Source organism: Geotrypetes seraphini, chromosome 1 (assembly GCF_902459505.1).
Source record: "Geotrypetes seraphini chromosome 1, aGeoSer1.1, whole genome shotgun sequence".
NCBI lineage: Eukaryota > Metazoa > Chordata > Amphibia > Gymnophiona > Dermophiidae > Geotrypetes > Geotrypetes seraphini.
In genome coordinates this window covers 450,883,476-450,904,176 of record NC_047084.1, presented here as the reverse complement: position 1 = coordinate 450,904,176, position 20,701 = coordinate 450,883,476, and the positions used below count along the sequence as shown (strand labels likewise).

The following is a 20,701-nucleotide window of genomic DNA, read 5'->3' as shown; positions in this document are numbered from 1 at the left end:
ACGTCCAGTGTTGATTGTGGATGAACTTTATTGTTCTTAAGATTGTGGATTACCCTCAAGTTTTAATAAAGTTTTAATAAAGCCTGCATCAGTGACATCAGATTCCACAGTTTCTTTTGTTTTGGATTTTAACAACTTTGAACAGTAAAGGATGTGGGACTTGATATACAGTCGACTCCACCTAAGTGATGTCAGTAAAAACGCATGCTTCGGTTATCCGCAGCCTACCACCATGGTCCCGTTTGTAAACATTAAATTAAATGGACGTAAGCTCCGGATAATTGCAAATCAGATTTATCACACAATCCACTTATGTGCAATGATGCTATAGGTCCTACCTCTATTCATTCACGTTACGTTCACTCCAGTTAAAAGCAATCATGTTCTCATGTTGATGATCCACGTGTTTCGGATCAGCAGTCTAGGCCTGCAACATGGCATTCTTGTGGAGAAAAACCTTTGTTTTTGGCTGAACGTGTTCACCATGCTGGACAAAAGTCATTGTCTTTAGCTGAACGTGTCGATATCTTAAAAAGACTTGGCCAAAGGGAGAGTCAGGTCAAGTTTCAAGTTTCAAGTTTATTAAAATTTTTGATTAATCGCTTAATCTTGCTTCAAAGCGATGTACATACATAAAAGAAAATATTTAAATTACAACTATAAGATAAAATTACATTTTTAAAATTAACAATAAAACATTAATTAATATATAACCATTGCAAAACATTACAGTGTTCATCCTAGCCAGTTTTCTCGGATTCACAAAAAAAAAAAGACTGGCAAAACAGCAATCCTATGAGGAAATGGAAAAGAACTGGGAAGGCTGGAGACATTGAACAGGTGTTGCTACGATGGTTTGCTGAAGCTAGAAGTTGTCAACTGTCAATCAGTGGGCCTCTGCTGATGGAGAAAGCAGCACAGCTATCCAAAGAACTGGGCGTAGAAGACTTCAAAGCAACAAATGGATGGCTAGAGACCTCCAGGACAGATGGAGGAGACAGACTCAGAAATGATAGAGGAAATTATACAAGAATGTAAGACAGGTAATGTAATAATCATGGGAGACTTCAATTTTCCGGGGATAGACTGGAACCTGGGAACCTCAAACTGCGGCAAGGAGGCCAAGTTCCTGGAAATGCTAGGGGACTGCTTCCTGGAACTAATGGGAGAGCCGATGAGAGGAAACGTCACCTTGGGCTTGGTCCTAAATGGCATTATGGGACCTACAAAAGAAGTAAAAGACACGGTTCCGCTGGGGATGAGCGATCACAACATGATCAACTTTAAACTTGACATTGGGAAAGGGAAACGTACCAAAACCTTAACCACGACCTTAAACTTTTAAAAGGGAAGATACGATAGCATGAGAGCCATGGTGAAACAACGGCTCAAGAAAAAGATGGACAAAGTTAAAATGGTGGATCAGGCAAAATCTCTACATTCCGTGGATTTCCAAAGAAAGGAAAACTAAAGGCAAAGGAGAATCGGCATGGCTTACCAGAGAGGTGAAGGAAGCCATAAAAGAAAAGAAGATTCCTTTAAAAAATGGAAACGCACGAAAACAACCATAGCTTGGAACAAACACAAAGATAATCAGAAGAAATGTCACAAGGCGGTGAGGGATGCCAGAAAGGACTATGAGGAGAAAATAGAGCAAGGGGCCAAAAATTTCAAGCCCTTTTTTTAGATACGAAAAAGAAAAAAAACCTGCAAAAGAGGCGGTGGGACCGCTGGATGACCAAGGAAGAAAAGGGTACATCAAGGAAGACAAACAAATTGCAGACAGACTAAATTTCTTCTTTGCCTCTGTCTTTACGAAGGAGGACACCGCAACAATACCAGAAGCAGTGAAAGTGTTCAAAGGAGTAATAGAGGACAGCCTCACCACAGTAGAAGTGGACTTGGACCAGATATACTACCAGATCGACAATCTTAAAAGCGACAAATCCCCTGGACCTGATGGAATTCACCCGAGAGTCTTAAAAGAACTGAAGGTTGAAATTGGAGAGCTTTTGCAAAAACTTGCCAACCTGTCAATTAGAACTGGACAGATACTGGACGATTGGAAGATAGCGAACGTCATGCTAATTTTCAAAAAAGGATCAAGAGGAGAACTGGGCAACTACAGACCTGTGAGTTTTACATCTGTCCCTGGAAAGATGTAAGACTGATTAAAGATAGCATAGTCCGGCACTTGGATACACACGACCTGATGAGAGCCAGTCAACATGGCTTCAGGAAAGGGAAATCATGTTTGACGAATTTACTTCAATTTTTTGAGACCGTGAACAAACAAATTGATAGTGGAGAACCGGTGGACATAATATACTTGGACTTCCAGAAAGCGTTCGACAAGGTTCCACATGAAAGACTTCTCAGGAAACTACAAAGCCATGGAATAGAGGGAGATATACTAAGATGGATAGGCAAATGGTTGGAGAACAGAAAGCAGAGAGTGGGCATAAATGGGAAGTTCTCAGACTGGGAGAAAGTGACTAGCGGTGTGCCCCAGGGTACAGTACTTGGGCCCATCTTATTTAATATTTTCATCAATGACCTAGAAGAAGGAACATCCACTGAGATCATCAAGTTTGCAGACGACACAAAGTTATGCCGGGCAATCAGATCGCAGAAGGATAGCAAGGAACTCCAGAGTGACTTGTGTCAGTTAGAGAAATGGGCGGAGAAATGGCAGATGAAGTTTAATGTGGAAAAGTGCAAAGTAATGCATTTAGGCAGAAAGAACAAGGAACACGAGTATAGAATGTCAGGTGCAACTCTGGGTAAGAGCGAACAAGAAAAGGATCTAGGTGTACTGATAGATAGGACCCTGAAACTGTTGGCACAATGCGCGGCAGCGGCAAAGAAAGCAAATAGAATGTTAGGCATGATAAAGAAAGGAATCACGAGTAGATCGGAGAAAGTTATAATGCCGTTTTATAGAGCAATGGTCAGACCACACTAGGAATACTGTGTCCAACATTGGTCTACCAACCTAAAGAAGGATATAAAACTGCTGGGGAGGGTGAATATGAAAGCAACAAAAACACATGGATGACGGCAACACTGTGGATTGAATGGTTGCAGAAGCTTGACAATCTGATGAGAATGCGTAGGAGACACATTGTAATGCTGTGTGATAACTGTGCAGCACACAGCAATGATGCACGACTAACCGACATTAGACTCGTATTTCTGCTACCAAACACAACATCTTTGATCCAACTGATGGACCAGGGGATAATCTCCAACTTCAAACGTCATTACAGGTTGCTTGTCCTAAGATATGTGATGGCAGTGATTGATGCAAGCACAGAATCCAGCCCCCGGGCTGCTGAGCTAGCGAGAAAAATGATGGTGCTCGACTCTCTTCACGTGGTATGGGAGGCGTGGAGTCGAGTCTCATCATCCACAATTTAAAATTGCTTTCGATGGGTGAGCTTCATTCATGCATCTGATGAGACAACTGAAGCTGACACTTCATCCTTCAAACTCTCGCCACAAGATTGAGCTGTATGTCGCCGTTGACAACAAAGTGCCCACATCATCTGACAGCACTAATTCCTATATCTGTACAGTCATAAAGGACACTGCAGACAACCAAGAGTCTGATGAGGATGGAGATACTGCTGCGGTCATCACGACTAATGAAATACCTGCAGAGATTGTTTCCTTCTCGGACACGCTGAAGTCCCTACACATGCTGCGTTGTTATCTGGATGTCATGACTATGGACAGTTTTACAGCATCAATAGTCAGATACACAGCCTGAATCGTGCAATCTGTGTGCCGAAAACATTGACTGATTATTTCAGTAGAATGTTGGTTTAAAAAAAGGTTTACAGTCTACTGTATTGCATTAGACGGAACAGTGCTGTTTCTAAAACTAAACTGTGTAGAATTGTTTTACATATGTTTTATGCCAAATAAAAGTTTTATTGCATTTGACTACAGCGCACTGTGATTTTTCATGACTAAAATGTGGTACTCTGATTAAGCGCAAGTCACAGCCCGGTCCAGAGGCCTTGCACTTAAGCGGAGTCAACTGTACCATCAATCAAAGTGGTTTACATATTTTAGACAGGTACTTATTTTGTACCTGGGGCAATGAAGTGTTAAATGGCTTGCCCAGAGTCAAAAGGAGCTGCTGCAGTGGGAATTGAACTTACAACCTCAGAGTGTTGAAGCAACTGCTCTAACCACTAGGCCACACCTCCACTTTTTTTTTTTTTTTTTTTTAACTAACATCTGCAAATTTAATCACCTCACTTGTTGTTACAATTTCCATATCATTTATAAATGTCAAATAGCACCGGTCCCAGCACAGATCCCTGCGGTACTCCACTATTCATCCTCCTCCATTGAGAAAACTGGTCATTTAACCCTACCCTCTGTTTTCTGTCAATACCCAACTCCTAATCCACAACAAAGCATTGCCTCCTATTCCATGGCTTTTTAATTTTCTCAGGAATATCTCATGAGAATCTATGTCAAAAGCTTTCTGAAAGTCTAGATACACTACATTAACCGGCTCTCCTGTATCCACATGTTCATTCATACTTTCAAAGAAATGTAACACATTTTGAGGCTGAACCCATGTTGACTCTGTCCCATTAAACTATGTGTTCTGTAATTTTATTTTTAATAATAGTTTCTACTATTTTGCCCAGGATTGAAGTCAGGCTTACCGGTCTGTAATTTCCCGGATCACCCCTGGAACTCTTTAAAAAATCAACGTAACATTGGCTACCTTCCAATCTTCAGGTACTATGGATGATTTTAATGATAGATTGCAAATTGCTAACAAGAGATCAGCAACTTCATGTTTGAGTTCTTTCAGTACCCTGTGATGTATACCATCCAGTCCAGGTGATTTATTACTTTTTAACTTGTCAATTTGGCTCAGTACGTCTTCCAGGTTCACCGAGATTTCTTTCAGTTTCTCTTCATTGTCACCATTGAAAATCATTTCCAGTTCAGGTAGATCTCTTACATCTTCTTTCATAAAGAAAAAAGGAAAAAATTCATTCAGTCTATCTGCTAATATGTCTACATTGCCATTTTCAAAACCTATTTTTTAAATGGGTTTCTATGCTGTTTGTCTGCAATGCATCTAAATCTCAAGGGGGCTTGTGGGGGGGGGGGGGGTTGTGAGTGGGATTAGGGTGGACTTATGTTTTGGACATTTTTCTACTATAATGGAATATTGCAGAGAACATCCAGGGTAAAATTTTGATGTTTGAGGCTAGACCTGTTTCAGTAATGAATAAATGCCAAAAATGTACCCAAACTGACCAGATGACCAATGGAGGGATTAAGGCAGTGGTTCCCAAACCTGTCCTAGGGGACCCCCCGGCCAGTCAGGTTTTCAAGATATCCCTAATGAATATGCATGAGAGAGATTTGCATACCTGTCACTTCCATTATATGCAAATCTCTCTCATGCATATTCATTAGGGATATCTTGAAAACCCGACTGGCTGGGGGGTCCCCCAGGACAGGTTTGGGAACCACTGGATTAAGGCATGGAATCCTTAACCCCTCATGGTTACTGAACCTCTCATCCCCCAAAGATGTCAATTAAACAGTACATACCAGCATGTATGACAGCTTCAGGTGTTATGGCCAATCCTATTAAAACAGGGGTGTCAAAGTCCCTCCTCGAGGGCCGCAATCCAGTTGGGTTTTCAGGATTTCCCCAATGACTATGCGTGAGATCTATTTGCATGCACTGCTTTCATTGTATGCTAATAGATCTCATGCATATTCATTGGGGAAATCTTGAAAACCCGACTGGATTGCGGCCCTCGAGGAGGGACTTTGACATCCCTGTATTAAAGCAACAAGCAGGTTCCTGGAGTTGCGCTAATGGTTGGTACAGCGGACTATAGAGATGAAGGTCCAGGCCCATATCCCAGTCTACCTAGTACATTTCTGGTGTTGTGTGTTTTCCCTCCAAAACCCATTCAAAACCTACTGTACCTACATAAAGAAGACACCTGCGGGTATAAGGGCTGCTGTGGTGGGGTACAGGTAGGTACAGTAAGTTTTGGGTGGGTTTTGAAGGTCTCACCAGACAATGTAAGGGGAGTTATAGTGAGATGTGTACCTGGGATCTTGTACGTGATTATTCACTGCCATGCTCCACTTCTCTGCTGGGATGTCTGTGTGGTCAGTCTACAAAGAATGCTGACCCTTCCTACATCCAAATGGCTTGTCTGTGTGAGTTTTTCTTTCGGATGTTTTTTTTCAAAAATGTTCCTAATAGATAAACACACTAAGCCCCAAAAACGTCTACAAAATGGTCATTTTCAGAACAAAAAGTTAGATGATTTTCTGGTTTGAAAATGATCATTGGATTTAGAAGTCATATTGAAAATGCCCCTCTTTGACTCTCAAGAGTGCCCGTGTAAAGCCATCATTTGTATGACAGCACATGAAATTTCAGAGTGAAAATGTCCTGGAAACTGTCATGCGGAATCTCTCAGGGATCACCTCTCTCCCCTATTCTTTTTAATATTTTCATGACTTCTCTGAAATTTTTTGAAACAACCACTCTTGAATCTTTGTATACTCATGCCAATGATATTTTTATCCTTCTTGAGGTCGACTCAAACCTCTCTAATTTGTCGACAAACATAACCCAGAGTATACAGAAATTTCAAGCCTGGGCTCTTTCTGTGCAAATGAAATTAAATGAAAACAAAACTAAATTGTTATGGCTCGGGCCCAAGCTAGATCATCTTCCTCATTCTGTTTCTTTGCCATCAGGGACATCCTTACAAACTGAGTTCTCCTCTAGAATCTTAAGCGTTATTATTGACTCATTACTCTCATTTAGAGAATTCCCTAGTAAAGTGCTTTTTTAGCCTCCACATGCTTAGAAAAAGTCAACAGCAGCATTTTTCTGTCCGCATTCAATCGATTATTCTCTCACATCTAGACCAGTGTTCCCCAACCCTGTCCTGAAGGACCACCAGGCCAATTGGGTTTTCAGGCTAGCCCTAATGAATATGCATGGAGCAGATTTGCATGCCTGTCACTTCCATTATATGCAAATCTCTCTCATGCATATTCATTAGGGCTAGCCTGAAAACCCGATTGGCCTGGTGATCCTCCAGGACAGGGTTGGGGACCACTGGTCTAGACTATTGTAATTCTATCTACCTTAGCCTAACCAAGAACAGCTTAATCCAAAATACTGCAGCTAGGCTGATTTTTGGTAAAGGTAAATTTGAACATGTCGCCTCTCCTCGCTTCCAATATTCCCCAGAATGCATTGTAAATATATTTTTGTCTCATCTTTAAAATCTTATTTGGCATTTGTCCTCTACTAATTCCTCTGTCTTGAAGCTCCAAAAAATATGGACTGGTTAGAACTATACAAAAACTTAAATTATCTTTTCCATCTTTGAAAGGCATAGCTTCTACTAGTAAACTGGGGAAGTCTCTTTTCTTTAAACTAACTGAATCATGGAATAATATCCCTCTGTGCCTGAGAGAACTAGGCTCTCTTCAAATCTTTTGTAAACATTTATGTTTAAGTATTTTTTTTATTAAATTTTCCATATAGTGCTAGAGCAAACAGTCAATAAAGTAAAACAAATTCTCTTACATGTGCACAAACCAATCCTTATCCCCCCCCAAATTGTAAATTTTTCCTCTTTATTGTCTCTTCCTTTAACATCTCATACTGTAAACCGAGTCGAGCTTTATTCTCATAAAGATGACCCAGTCTATAAATTCAAGCTTTAGTTTAGGGCTCCTTTTACGAAGCCGCGTTAGCGGTTTAATGCGCGTAATAGCGTGCGCTAATTTGCCGGCCGCGCTAGCCGCTACCGCCTCCCCTTGAGCAGGCGGTAGTTTTTCGGCTAGCGCGGGGGTTAGCGCGCCCTAAAAAGGTACGTGCGATAAAGCCGCTAACGCAGCTTCGTAAAAGGAGCCCTTAGCATTGTATCTGAAAGGCTTGTGACTTAGAGACCTGATCGCACCCCTTGGTTAGGGACAGGATCCTGCACAAATTTATAGCTACAATTGCCTTGGGCCCAGATGCACTAAAGCCAGCGATCGTTGCTAAACCTGTTTTGACAACTTTAGTGACGATCACATTTGCCGACTCGATACACAAAACGGCTCACTACGTGCTTTCCCCCTCGATCACCCATTTTCCGATCCGGCCATGCAAATTAGCTAAAACCCCATTCCCCATATATATCAGTGTGCTGCAAACTTTCTCAAGCCGTGGCACACTAAAGGTAGTGGCCGTAGCTCGAGGCACCTGGAAGTGCACGGACATCGCCGTGATGACATCACGCGCATGTGTGACATCATCATGTCGATGTCCACGTGTATGTGAAGGCCCTCCAGGCGGGCCCTGAAACGCCAGTGGGGAGTGCCAGAAGGGAAGAGGGCCAGAGAGAAGGATAGGTGCTGGCGCCCACTGATTGCCTACAGGATGCGCCTTTTGCCATGAGAGGCATGTCCTGTAGGCAGTCCGCTGGTGCCAGCGTTGCTCCTCCCCAGTGTACCGAGGCACACCTTAAATCTCAGGAAGCACAGTTTAAATGTGCATGTGTCACTTTTAAGCTTCTTTACGGAATTCCCTTTATATTGGAACTGGTCCCTTTATATTGGAATGCCCTTAGATCTTGCTATTTGAGGAATACACAGAGATATTATAAACTACTGTTTCCTTCTTTTAAAGGAATTAAATCGGCTGGGAAGCTGAGTCAATCTTTCGCTTACAAACTAGTAGAAACTTGGAACGGGTTTCCTGACTCTGTCAGATTGATAGGTCAGTTACAACAATTTTGTAAAGTCCTAAAAACTTTATTATTTACCCAATACCTGAACAGTATACCTAAAGATTCAACAAACTGATAGCTTTACACCATTTTTTCCTCTTATGCCCTTATTCTTATTTTTCTGGTCTTTAATTACTTGTAAACCGAGTCAAACTCCGTTGGGAGATAACCTGGTATATACATCGAAGACTAGATTAGATTAGTGTGCCTTGGCACACAGTTTGAGACACACTGAGCTATGTGAATAATGCACCTGGGGGTTCCCAACTTTTTGAAAGATAAAATCCAGCACCTGCCATTATCCCGTTTCCACCACTGTTTTGGTCCTTGCTGCAGTGCATACCCATCCTGTCCCCAACTCATTACTGCAGTGAGAGCAGTAGAACAGCATTCAGAAATTGCAGGTCACATTGAATGCTAGGAGGGAATAAATACAACAGCTCCCAAAGGGCCACAGCTCCCTCCATAGTCCCTCAACATACGTTTCTTCCATACAGTATTAAATCTAAAAATATATTCTGCATTTTTTGAATCACTTAGCCTTTTCCCTAAAAACTTGTATACAGCAGAGTGAGGACATTTCCCCATGAAACATGCTGTACAAAAGAATAGCAATATAAACTTTGTCAGCATAATTGTGAATTAATACAGAACTGTACAAAAATGCACTTAAGACCTAGAACAAATTTACCATTCTGGCACAACTTCCAAAATTCACATAACAAGGACCATCTATACCTAAAGAAAGACGTCACCATAAATATGCAGTGGTTCCCTAGAACATCAGTATAGCTATTGGGAAAAATTATCAATTTGGCTCAATATGTCTTCCAGGTTCACCAAGATTTCTTTCAGTTCCTCTGCATCATCACCCTTGAAAACCATTTCTGGTTCAGGTAGACCTCTTAAATCTTCTTCCATAAAGACCGAAGCAAAGAATTCATTCGGTCTCTCTGCTATGACCTTGTCCTCCCTCAGAGCTCCTTTTGCTCCTTCATGATCTAACAGTCCCATGGATTCCCTGACAGGTTTTCTGCCTCTAATGTACCTGAAAAAGTTGTTACTGTGAGTTTTTGTCTCTGTGGCAAGTTTATCTTCATATTCTCTTTTAGCCTTCTTTATCAATACTTTGCATCTAACTTGTCAGTACTTCTGTTTTCATCATTCAGATCCTTTTTCCATTCTTTGAAGGATGTTCTTTTGGTTCTAATAGCCTCTTTCACTTCACTTTTTAACCATGCCAGCTGTCATTTGCTCTTCTTTCCAACTTTGTTAATACATGGAATGGATCTGGTCTGGGATTCCAAGATGATATTTTTAAACAACGCCCATGCTTGATTTAAAGTGCTAACCTTTTCTGGCTGATCCTTTTAGCTTCTTTTTAAACATTTTCCTCATTTTATCATAGTCGCCCTTTTGGAACGTAAATGCAGCTACATTAGATTTTCTTTGTGACTTCAGTCTAGACCAGGGGTGGGCAACTCCGGTCCTCGAGGGCCGGAATCCAGTCGGGTTTTCAGGATTTTCCCAATGAGTATGCAATGAAACAGTGCATGCAAACAGATTTCATGCATATTCATTGGGGAAATCCTGAAAACCCGACTGGATTCAGGCCCTCGAGGACCGGAGTTGCCCACCCCTGGTCTAGATATTAGCTCAAATTTAATCATGTTATGATCACTGTTTCCCAGCGGACCCAGCACCTTTACCTCTCGTTCTATGCCCTGCATTCCAGTAAGGACTAGATCTAAAATACCTCCCCCTCTTGTCAATTCTTGGACCAGTCATTTGGGGCTCCTTTTACAAAGGTGCGCTAGCGTTTTTAGCACGCTAGCTGAAAAACTGCCGCCTGCTCAAGAGGAGGCGGTAGCGGCTAGCGTGCACAGCATTTTAGAACGCGCTATTCCACGCGTTAAGGCCCTAACGTATCTTTGTAAAAGGAGCCTTTAGTATGTCTAGGAATTTTACCTCCCTAGCACTCCCTGATGTAATATTTATCAAGTAAATATTGGGGTTGTTGAAATTATCACAAAAATTACACTCTCAGTGATTGACCTGCCTCTAATACGAGTCTCATAAACAAATAATACTCTTTACAAAAATAATACAACTTTAAAAAATTATCCTTCCAAAAATTAATAATTGGGAGAAAAAGACCTCCATTTAATTTCATGGGTCATAAAAAAAAACCTCCCTTTTATATTCTTTTCTAAATTTCAGGCTTCCATGACATCCATTTTGCACAAACTTTTTGCATCCTGCTGCTCTGGTAAATCGCTCTGGCAATCACTCTGTTTGCAGATGACTACCTACTGTTTTTCATTCTCAAGCCTTTGAGAGGATTCATAATGACCCCTGCGTGGAATACGACTTTCCTGTTTCTTTTTTGGAACAGATTTCAACATATTTTCTTTCTCGCTTAAATCATCTAGGGCCACTTAACCGGTTAGTGCTGCTGAATATTCGTGGTTACTGCCTGTGCTGGAATGGAGTTGGCACTTATGCGGTTAAATCCTGGTAGTCAGCCCTTGACCACATAAGATAACTGTATCCATGACATCCTGTTTGTCTGTCTTGCCTGTTTAGATTGTAAGCTCTTTCGAGCAGGGACTGTTTTCTTATTCTGTTTGCATCTGGTAGCGCTATAGAAATACTGTAATTCACAATAGTAGTAGTAGTAATGTGAAGAGTTTCTGTCTCTGGTAACCAGAGCTGAGATTGTGATGTCACAATGCCTCATTCCACCAATAAGAGCCAATCTCATCAGTGATGTCACAATGGCTTGATTGTCCTGTATTCCCCTCTGCCCTCCAACCCAGCCAGATGATTAACCGTTCCCCATAACTGTATCTATGACATCCTGTTTCTCTGTCTTGGCTGTTTAGATTGTAAGCTCTTTTGAGCAGGGACTGTTTTCTTACTCTTTGTGACTCTGTGCAGCGCTGCATGCATCTGGTAGCGCTATAGAAATAATTAATAGTAATAGTAGTAAATTGGGCCACATCAATAGCAATTCCGCCTATGCAGTCAAGGGCTGAATACTGCCCTTAACCACATAAGCTTTAACGGCCAATCTAGAACCAGATATTCAATGCCAGTGACTGGACATGGTTCAAAATTGAATATCCAGCAACGAACATAAAAATGCAGACTTCCGCCAGCTGAATATCGGCTGGCATATTTTTATACTGCTGCTGGGCAATAGCAACCCCTGCATGCCACTTTCTGCATACACATACCACAAACAGCAGTTCAGCGAATGGCCACCAGGATGGTCTCAGGACTCAAGGATCTCCCATATGAGGAATGACTGGGTAAGTTGCAGCTGTACTCACTCGAGGAACGCAGAGAGAGGGGAGACATGATCGAGACGTTCAAATATGTCACAGGCCGTATCGAGGTGGAAGAGGATCTCTTTTTCCTTAAAGGACCCACGGCAACAAGAGGGCATCCGTTGAAAATCAGGGGTGGGAAATTTCATGGCGACACCAGAAAATATTTCTTCACCGAAAGGGTGGTTGATCGCTGGAATAATCTTCCACAACAGGTAATTGAGGCAAGCAGCGTGCCAGATTTTAAGAAAAGATGGGATTGGCATGTGGGATCTCTTCATGGAGGTAGTTAGGGGATGGGCCATTAGTGTGGGCAGACTAGATGGGCCGTGGCCCTTTTCTGCCATCATGTCATGTTCATGTTCTAAATAGGGTACTTACTGAAGGCTTATACTACTGCTCTCTACTGTCTTTGTCTTTGGCACGGGAGGGGAAGAAATGCATTTCTCATTCTGTTTCTTCAGTGTTCAACTGCATGCAGAATCTGACCTTTGGGGTCTCCAGTTCCAAGTTTCAAAATTTATTAAAAATTTGTTATACTGCCTTCTAGGCGGTGTACATCAATTAAAAGTGCATGACAAATAATACTAATTATTTTACAAGACATATAAGAATAGGCATCACTACAAACATATTAGTACATAGCTAAATAAAATGATTTGGACAAACTGGAACAATAGGGACAGGGATAGAACTACATTCTTGTAAGGAAAGAATGGAAAAGGGAAAATATGAGAGAGGGGGGGAAGAATGAGCATTAGTTAAAAAAAAAAAAAAAGTTCAGTTTTTCTCAGCATGTTTCTGTTTCTAATTTGTGGTCACTTGGGTCTAAGAAGCGGCTGCCGATTGCATGTCAGTCACGCAATGGTGCCGTTTATAGAACTGCGGCTTTGTGAAAGGTAGGCGCTGGAAGTGTAGGCCAGGGTTTTCCAGGCCTAAATTTGCAGTGCTCACCTTTCATGTGAGTCACTGCTGGGACGCCTAATGCCACTTCCGGCATTAGCCACGCCCACAGTGTCGTACAGCAATTCTGTAGCTGTCATGCAGGTGCCAGTAGGCGCCTTTAATACCACTTTTAATTGTTATGCAGCAGCGCGGTTAATAGGGGGAGGAAGCAGATTTGATCATACTGCACCACTATTGAAACAGCTCCACAGGTTACCAGTGAAATTTTGCATCGTCTACAAAGCTGTTTTGCTGATTTTCACAGCAATTCATTATAAGATCCCTTGGTATTTGACACAGGTGTTAAAAGTGTATCAGCCGCGTAGATCTTTAAGGTCAGATGTTACGATTAGCAAGCGAGGAACTGCTAAGCAGGGGGAGTGTGTGGCACCACCCCAGGCAAGCCACCTAATTCCCCCATTACCCCAGGTACATTAGATAGAATGTGAGCCCACAAGGACAGATAGGGAACAATGCTTGAGTGCCTAAATGTACACTAAAAATAAAGAAATAATACAAAAATAAGGGCCTCAATAATTTTGGTGGCTGGGGTTTTGCTGTGGAACAATCTGACAGGACCACTTAGGTTACTTTTAGGCATCTAGGAATTTAAAAATGTGTTGAAAACTAGAGGCATTTTCTTGAAAGATTTATTTATTATTTGAAAGTTTTTAGATGAACATAAGTTGTCTGTTATTGTTTTGATGATTATGTATGCATTGTGAACTGAGGGCTAGAAATTTTTTTAAATAAATATTAAATGGCGTTTTGCACATAAGGCTCCATTTATAGAATATTAGCCTTGGAGTATTTATTCCTGCAGGTAAAACTGCTTTACTCACAGAAACGAGCTTTTGTAAAATGCCATCCTAAGTACAGGGAAGATTACATGCAAACAGCCCAAGCTGAACAGAGGCATTCCCTGGGGCTGTGTTAGGGTGGAGCTATGGCTCGGAACATTCAACCATATGTGCATAAATATATAGGAATCCTTTTACTTTGCTGCGTTAAGCACTAAAGTGTGCATACTGCAGCAAATGCGTGTCCGATGGTAGGAGGTGGTAGGCCACCTCTCAGCATGTTTTAAAAAAAGAGAACGCCTACATTGTAGGCTTGTGTAAGGCTGCTTAAGCACGCCCAAGGCGGGGTGTGGGCATGGTTTCACCTGGAAGTAGCCTTGGGCATACTTAAGTATCCCTACACGTCTACGTAGGCGTGAGACAGACCCCCTTAAACGTAGGCCTGAAAAATGCTGGCCTACCTTTGAAGCGTCCGTTCAGTGATGTAGACACGATTCTCTTTAGGATGTCGATGCGTGATTGACACGTGATCGGTGACCGCCTCTTAGGCGTCCATGAAATCAGTATCCTAAAGAGAATCAGGCCCATAATGCCTTGCCACAGGGTGTTCTCAAGCATTCCATGGTAGTTTTGGCATCAGCATGTGCTACCCAGGGGCTAAAAATAGATTATATTTTTTAGTGCTGGGGCAGATCTTGGAGTGGAGAGTAGGCATGTTCTGTGCTGATCGGTTAAGGCAACTACATTGCCACGCACTAACTGATTAGCATGTGTTTAGCAAGGAGTCCTTACTGTTTACAAAATAGGTGGCGATGGTGACTCACACGCTAATGTGGAAATTAATGCTTGACTATTAATAGAAAAAAATGGGAAATTCAGGCATTTTTATCCATGCGGTACAAAGGGCCGTAGTGTCCGGGAATGACCCATGCACGCATGCGCTAAGTCCACTTTTTACCACAGGGTGGTATAAAGGCCTCATAGTTTTTAAACTTTTCTTCTTTTCTTGTTTTGTTTTGATGTCTGTTTTCTGTAACCTGCTGAGAACTTTGGATTGTGCGACATCTAAGTATTTGAAACAAATAAATAAAATGCCTTCTAAAGAGCAGGAAGTATTGCACATACTCTAGCCTTGGAAATCTATCCAAGTGCTCACACAGAGGGCTACATACTTGCTGCCAGCTATTTGAACTCCATGAACAGCGTTGCTTGTACAGTAAACTCTGGTCACAGTGTTTAACGTTATACTGGGATATTCAGCGCCGGAACTGATATTGGTGCCGACTGGCGGTATGCAACTTGACAGAGGCTCAGGCATCTCCTCGGCTACAGTACAAGCAGCGGCAACGCACTGTGGACGCAGCACTCTCAACTCCATTGGATGCTCAGAGGTTCTGGAACATTTATGCAACTTTCCAGTGTTTTGGATCAGAGGTAGGGTGATGATAGGAGAGGGGGAGATGCCATAACTGAGCGCCTCCAATAAGGTGCCCTGAAGGCATGCAGTAGGAGTCTATCCTATAAAGGAAAGTAGGGGCCTGATTCTATAAATAGCACCTGAGTTAGGTTAGCAACGTCTAATTGAAATCCATGCGCAACTTAATATTTTTAAATTGGCTTAATTGGCATGGTAATTGATCACAACATTAAAAAATTTAAAAAAACATTAAAGTTGAGCGCGGATGTCCGCATGATACCTCATACATTAATGCCAACAAAATAGATTCTGTGGAGTGATACGATCTATACCCAAATTGTAAAGAATGTAAACAATCATATCTTGTCAAATAATCCGATAATAATTTGGCTGCATAAGATTCAGCTAATTGGCTACTAGCGGTATAATTGCAACTAGTATAAAGTTGGAGAGAAGATTTTTTTTTTTTTTAATAAATATACGAGTATTCTTAATAAGGGGAGTTAGCACAATCCTTCCAAACAAAGATGGATAAAGACCAACCTGAAATGGCTTTGTCTACCGTGGCTGAACTTAGACTGGAAATTCTATACCAGTGGGAGTGTGTGGTGCAGTGGTTAGAGCTACAACCTCGGCACCCTTAGGTTGTGGGTTCAAATCCTGCACTGCTCCTTGTGAACCTAGGCAAGTCACCATTGCCCCAGGTACATTAGATAGAGTGGGAACCCACAGGGACAGATAGGGAAAAGTGCTTAAGTACCTGAATAATTTGTAATTTGCATAGAATTGTAGGATATGTGGAATATAAATTATTTTTAAAAAAAGATAAGGCCTCTGCATTGAATTTCCAGGTTTGCTGCCTACTGCAGTCTGAATGTTGACCCCAAGGAGATTATTCTCCAACCAGGCAGAGATTTTGTCAAGAGCCAGTTGGAGTGCACACAGATCAAGATGAAGCGAATCAGTATAATGCACTAGAAGTATGTCAGCAGTGTAGAAGAAAGCTGAAATGCCCAAATCTTGAGTGAACATTGTCAACAGGTTTAAGAAGATATTGAACAATACAGACATAAGGACAGAACCCTATGGAACTCCACAGGGTATTTGTTGAGGAAGTGAAGAAGATGAACTGTGGTATATCTCAAAAAAAGAGTAGACCCATTATAATACTTGTCTCCTAATACCAATCTCATCCAGTTGATTGAGTAGACATGAGTGTTCAACAAAACTTAAAGCAGCAGCAGTCAGATCTGGGGACACCACCAGTGCAATTTTCCAGTGGTTATCTGCTGAATGAATATGGCTAAGCAGAGCAACACTCTGCTTAGCCATAAGGTTCAGTACTGTGCCTTAGGCAGAAACCAGACTACTGAGGGTGCAGCACGTAAATGTCGATGATAAATTGTAATAGTGGTTGGAAAAATAATCTTTCAGCAAGTTTGGAGACAGAACAGAGATTGGAAATGGGGCAGTAGCCGGAGACCAGGCTAGAGTCAAATTTTTGCTCTTTTTCCAAAGTTGGATGAACTATGGGCTGCTTTCACTCAGAACTGTGCCAGTAGTGAGACTATTGTTTTTATCAGGAACATGGCAAGGGCAATTAAACATGGCATAGAAAACCTATTCAGGAAACCTGAATAGGGTCAAGCGGGCTTGTCGTGACGCCAGCTGACTGAACCATTTTAGTAAAACTAATGATAGCAGCCATCAGGCAGCAAGAATCTGGAAGTGAGAAACTGAATAAGTCTTAGGTACAGAACAAGTGGAGTCAGGAAGTGAAGCCTGTGACTCAAGTTGAGAACTTGTTGATGAATCATTTTCAGACTGGGAAATCAGCAGAGGATTAGTAACAGAAGGCACAGAAAGAGGCAAGGTCAGGATGCAGAGTGGTAATCTTAGTAATATTCTTTACGTGGGAGCCCCCGTCTACGTTCTGTTCATGCTTACCCCTGTGTTCACCCTCTATGTTTATATGTGCTATATATGTTAAGAGGGCAGTGGATATTTGTAAAATAGCACTAACACATATAGTTGCACACACACTCATGCATATTCTAAACATTTGCTCTCATAACATGTTTATAAATGTGAGCTCCTAGGTTACAGAATTGCCCAGGAAAATAGAAAGGGATTGGGACTTGTATACCACCTTTTTACAACCACATTCAAAACAGTTTACATACAGGTACGTCAAGCATCTTCTCTATCTGTCTCGGTGGACCCTAATGTGCCTGGGGCAGTGGAGGATTAAGTGACTTGCCCAGGGTCACAGGGAGCAGTGTGGGGTTTGAACCCACAACCTCAGGGTGCTGAGGCTATAGCTCTAATCACTGTGCCACACTCTCCTTCAAGATGCTAAATAGAGAATGAGGGGGGAGGGGGGAAGGAGGGACGATGAGGTGCTGGACATGCGAGGGAGGGAGAAAGGGAGATGAGATGTTGGACACTGTTACAAAAAGGTGGAAGGGAGATGTAGGGCAATTGAGGAGAAGAGAAAGAAAGAGGAGTGAAAAGGCTAGGGCCTTGAGTTGCCTGGGCGGGGGAGAGGGGAAGAGGGAAGCAAATGGTTAAAGGTTAACCTAGGGTGCCAGACCCACCTACTTCTGGAAGCTTTGAATGCAGGCAGGCATTCGAACATTAGATGATGTTACATCTAATGGAAAACTGCTTGATTTTTCACGACTGCAACAATCATTCGGTATTTTAAAATCTCAAAATTATAGGTGGTTGCAGTTGAAGCAGGCCATTCAGAGTGTGCTCCCTGAGTGGCAGAATCTCAGAAATCATTATAGCTTGCAGGTCCTATGCTTTCAGACAGATTTGATGGGGCATGAGGCCGCCCGGTGGTATAAATTAATTTCTGAATTCTTGAATAAGAAACCAAAAAATGGTCTTAGAGACATTTGGAGCATTGAGATAAAGCAGTATATTTCTGCATCTCGATGGCCACGAATTTGGACTTGGAGGATGAAATGTACAATTTCAGCATCTAGGAGACAAACATGGTTTTATCTGTTACATAGATCTTTTTGGACCCCTGTTAGGTTACACAAGTTAGATAGTTCTAAATCTAATAGATTAGACATTGGGACACTGGATCATCTGTTGTTCTATTGTCCTTTGATACTCAACTTCTGGAAGTCAATATGGGGACAGATTAACCTCATACTGGAATCAGCAATCCCTTTGACGTATGAGGCAGTAATATGTGGAACATTGCTGCACATTAAGCCTCCTATGGATCGCTACAAATGCTTTTCCTAATTATGACAAGGGTAGATATGCAAATGATAACCTGCAATTGGAAAAGTTGCGATCGCCTCAACTTTCCTTTATGGTGGGCCAGTTTATGTTTAGGTTACAAATATGAAAAGATGAATGCTGATATGTTGGGGCATAGCAATTTTTTAAAATTTGGTTTGGGGCCCGTTGACATCCTTTGTTACTTCAATATAGATATCTTTGTTGTTTAAATTTTCTGTTTCTTTTTATACACATCCAGGACGGTGGGGGGTGGGGGGGGGGGGGTGATATCTTGTTGGTTTATTCTTTGATTAAATGTATTGGATTGGAGGGGAGGGATATTTTTCTTCTGCATTATTATTGATTGAATTTAAGTGCTTATTTTGTTGATTAATGTCTGTATAATTCTTGGCACTTTGTATTCGTTTTGAAAATTAATAAAGATTTTTAAAAAACAAACAAACAAAAAAAAAACCCCTAGGGTGTCAGATACCCTTGGGTTAGCCCAGCATCCTCAGAGACCCCATTTAACTTTTTACAAATTCATCGTGTACCTCTGTGGGGCAGCAAGCCAAAAACCACCTCCAACAGTGACTGAGGTTACATCTATAATACCAATATAGCTGCTAGGAGCACACTCTTTCTGTCTCTATGTTTCTCTCTGTCACTCTCTTGGTTTCTGTCTCTCCCACTGCAGTCCCGCAGACAAATTAGTGGCTGTTAGCAGAACAGCTCTTGGCCTCCTTCACAGCCTCATTATATAAATTACAGGCTTTAGAATGCCATAGGGACTGATTTAGGATTCCCTCCTTCCCTCCCCCCTCCCTTGTTTCCTTCCCTGGAGGGATAGCTTCTATGTGTGTTTGTGCAGGTTTTCTGCTTGTCTCTTTCTGCCACTTCATGGGCTGATGCAGTCCTGGTCTTGCCTTATTGTACCCAGGGGTTTGTAGTTCTGATTTCACACAAGAAAAGAGGACTCTTATCTCTCTGCATGCCATGAGACAACACCAGATGTGCATCGGTCTGTTTGAGTTGATCTGGGGGCGATAGAGACCCTATTGTCAATGTGTGAGTCTGGTGACCAATTGTCCACTTTGTGGACTGGACAATCCAGCCTTAGATGTTCTTGCAGGGGGTAACTGAACACTATAATGTTCGGTTTTCTCTTTTTTTAGGCAGCAGCAGGCCCAGAGCCAACACAGCTGTAGGAGAAGAACAGAAGCATGTGCAGACTGTATGTTTCAGTCTCATACTATTTTTGCCTGTGCGTTTTGGAGAGTTGCTGTTGTTCTTTCATGGCTCCTAAGATACTGTACTTCCCAACCGTGGTGGCTGCAGTGCTGATCCTACCTAACCTCCCTGCCTTCATGCTCGAGTGAGTGCTCTTGGAATGAGCCTGGCCTGGCGGTGGGTGGGCTGTGCAGCTCAGCAAAGTGGCATGGCAGCATGGTTGATATCTGATACAACTTTGCTCTCTACTCCCTATTCCAATAATTCCCAAACTTTTTTCTATGGTGGAACCCCACCCCCACCCCGATATTTTTCATACACCAAGAAACCCAATTCCCTCCTCCCTCCTCCCCACTCTGCTCCAACACAAGGAACCCCCTCCCTGGAATCACATGTAGGCTCCTCATATCATTGAGGGGGCAGGAGCGATTATCAGTTGCTCCTGCCCATGCTAGCTCTGTTAACAAAATGGTTGCCAGAACCTCCAACAACAGTCTTGCGAATTGCTGTGGGAGATCCTGGCAGCCATTTTAAAACTGGAGCTGGCATGGGCAAAAGCGATCCACAGTGCTCCTACCCATTTCAGCTCCAATCTCCAAATGGCTGCCAGGACCTCCAGCAGCAGTCTTGTGAGACTGCTGTTTGTGGTCCTGGAAGCCATTTTGTCAGCAGAGCCAGCATGGGCAAGAGCAACTGAGGATCGCTCCTGCCCCAACTAGCTACAACTTGCACTGATGGGGAATCCTTGAAGAGAGTTTGTGAAACCCAGTTTAGGAATCCCTATCTATCCTGCAATGCTGTTCAAGTAGTGACTACTGCTCACTCTCCTTGCCTTGTTATTCTCAGACTGATTCTGGCCCCATGAGTGGGCTGTGTGGCCAGGCAGCACAGTGATTTGGCTGCTCCAGCTAAGTGGGAAAATTTGTGGAC

The 20,701-nt window shown here is 42.3% G+C and overlaps 1 protein-coding gene across 1 annotated transcript in view; it reads left to right on the top strand.

The window, feature by feature from the left end:
• Window positions 1-20,701, top strand: part of LOC117368146 (extracellular matrix protein 2) — a 99,139-nt gene that overhangs the window by 77,258 nt on the left and 1,180 nt on the right. Inside the window, exon 5 of the mRNA XM_033961513.1 lies at window positions 19,717-19,916. Within this exon, the coding sequence (XP_033817404.1) occupies window positions 19,717-19,749 (33 nt within the window). The 3' untranslated portion in view covers window positions 19,750-19,916. The remainder of the gene's footprint in view (window positions 1-19,716; window positions 19,917-20,701) is intronic.